This window comes from Rhagoletis pomonella, unplaced genomic scaffold (genome assembly GCF_013731165.1).
Source record: "Rhagoletis pomonella isolate Grant_MI unplaced genomic scaffold, Rhpom_1.0 Rhpom_scaffold_00004, whole genome shotgun sequence".
Lineage (NCBI taxonomy): Eukaryota > Metazoa > Arthropoda > Insecta > Diptera > Tephritidae > Rhagoletis > Rhagoletis pomonella.
In genome coordinates this window covers 17,203,686-17,204,916 of record NW_023458558.1, presented here as the reverse complement: position 1 = coordinate 17,204,916, position 1,231 = coordinate 17,203,686, and the positions used below count along the sequence as shown (strand labels likewise).

General features: G+C 37.3%; 1 protein-coding gene across 1 annotated transcript in view; it reads left to right on the top strand.

Annotated features, from left to right (window-relative positions):
- Positions 1-696, top strand: part of LOC118737138 (retinol dehydrogenase 14) — a 5,543-nt gene extending 4,847 nt beyond the window's left edge. The window contains exon 3 of the mRNA XM_036467454.1: positions 8-696. Coding sequence (XP_036323347.1) covers positions 8-528 — 521 coding nt within the window. The 3' untranslated portion in view covers positions 529-696. The remainder of the gene's footprint in view (positions 1-7) is intronic.
- The last annotated feature ends 535 nt before the right edge of the window (positions 697-1,231 follow it).

Below are 1,231 nucleotides of genomic sequence, written 5' to 3'. Positions count from 1 at the left end.
CATTATGGTCCATTTTTGCTTACCCATTTGCTAATTGATGTTTTGAAACGCAGCGCGCCATCGCGGATTGTTATTGTTGCTTCCGAACTGTATCGCTTTGCTTCGGTGAATTTGGACAAACTCAACCCGATTGGTACGTTCCCAGCTGCCTATCTGTACTATGTGTCTAAGTTCGCCAACATTTATTTCGCACGCGAATTGGCTAAACGCTTGGAGGGTAGTGGAGTGACGGTGAACTTCTTGCACCCCGGCATGATTGATTCGGGCATCTGGCGCAACGTGCCGTTCCCCCTCAACCTGCCCATGATGGCTATAACGAAGGGATTTTTCAAGACACCCAAAGCAGGCGCACAGACTACTATTTATTTAGCCACCTCGGAGGAAGTGGCTAATGTGTCGGGCAAGTATTTCATGGACTGTAAGGAGTCGACATTAAGTGCAGCGGCTATGGACGAGGATAAGGGCCGCAAATTGTGGGAAGAATCATTGAAAATTGTCAAATTGACACCGCAAGATCCAAAAATCTAAAAACATTTAACAAAGACTAGCTTCGCTGAAGTGCCTACTTCACAGTCTTTAGTGAGAATAATAAAAGTTTTTATATGAAAATTTTACTCGTAATTTAAGTTTTATAGTGTGCAATATGCAATTTTGATGGAATAAGGAAATAAAAGTGAAATTATCATTGTTTTGATACCACCTGTCGTTTGCTTGCACGTACAAAGAAAAAGTGCTTTAAAGCTCTTAGCGCTTTTCCAATATGATTAACATGCCACTGTTAGCAAGTGTTAACTGGAGCTTTTACTGTTAACTTACATATGTATGTATGTATAAGCCAGGGTGGATTTTGCAGGTACCTTTTTTGAGCCCTTTTCAACTGAACATTATGTAAAAATTTTGTAGGTTATGTTAGATAAAGCTTAAACAAATTTTGTTTGTTGCACTTTGTTTTTTATCATTTTTTTTTTAATAAATGCTACATTTACTCGTATAAAGTTAAGACTTGTAAAGAGTCGTAAGTGTATTTCATCTAATGTGCCTCAAAGTAAAAAAAAGTGGCGACGCCAGGAAGATTGGGGTTTTTATTAATCGCTCTGAATGAAAATGTATAGACATATAAAAGAAAATTTTTTAGAGGATGTGCTCTAATTATAAAATGGAAGACAAAAAAAAATAGTGTAAAAGAAGAGGCTTATAAACATTTGTATGTCTATAAACAGTAATCGGTTAT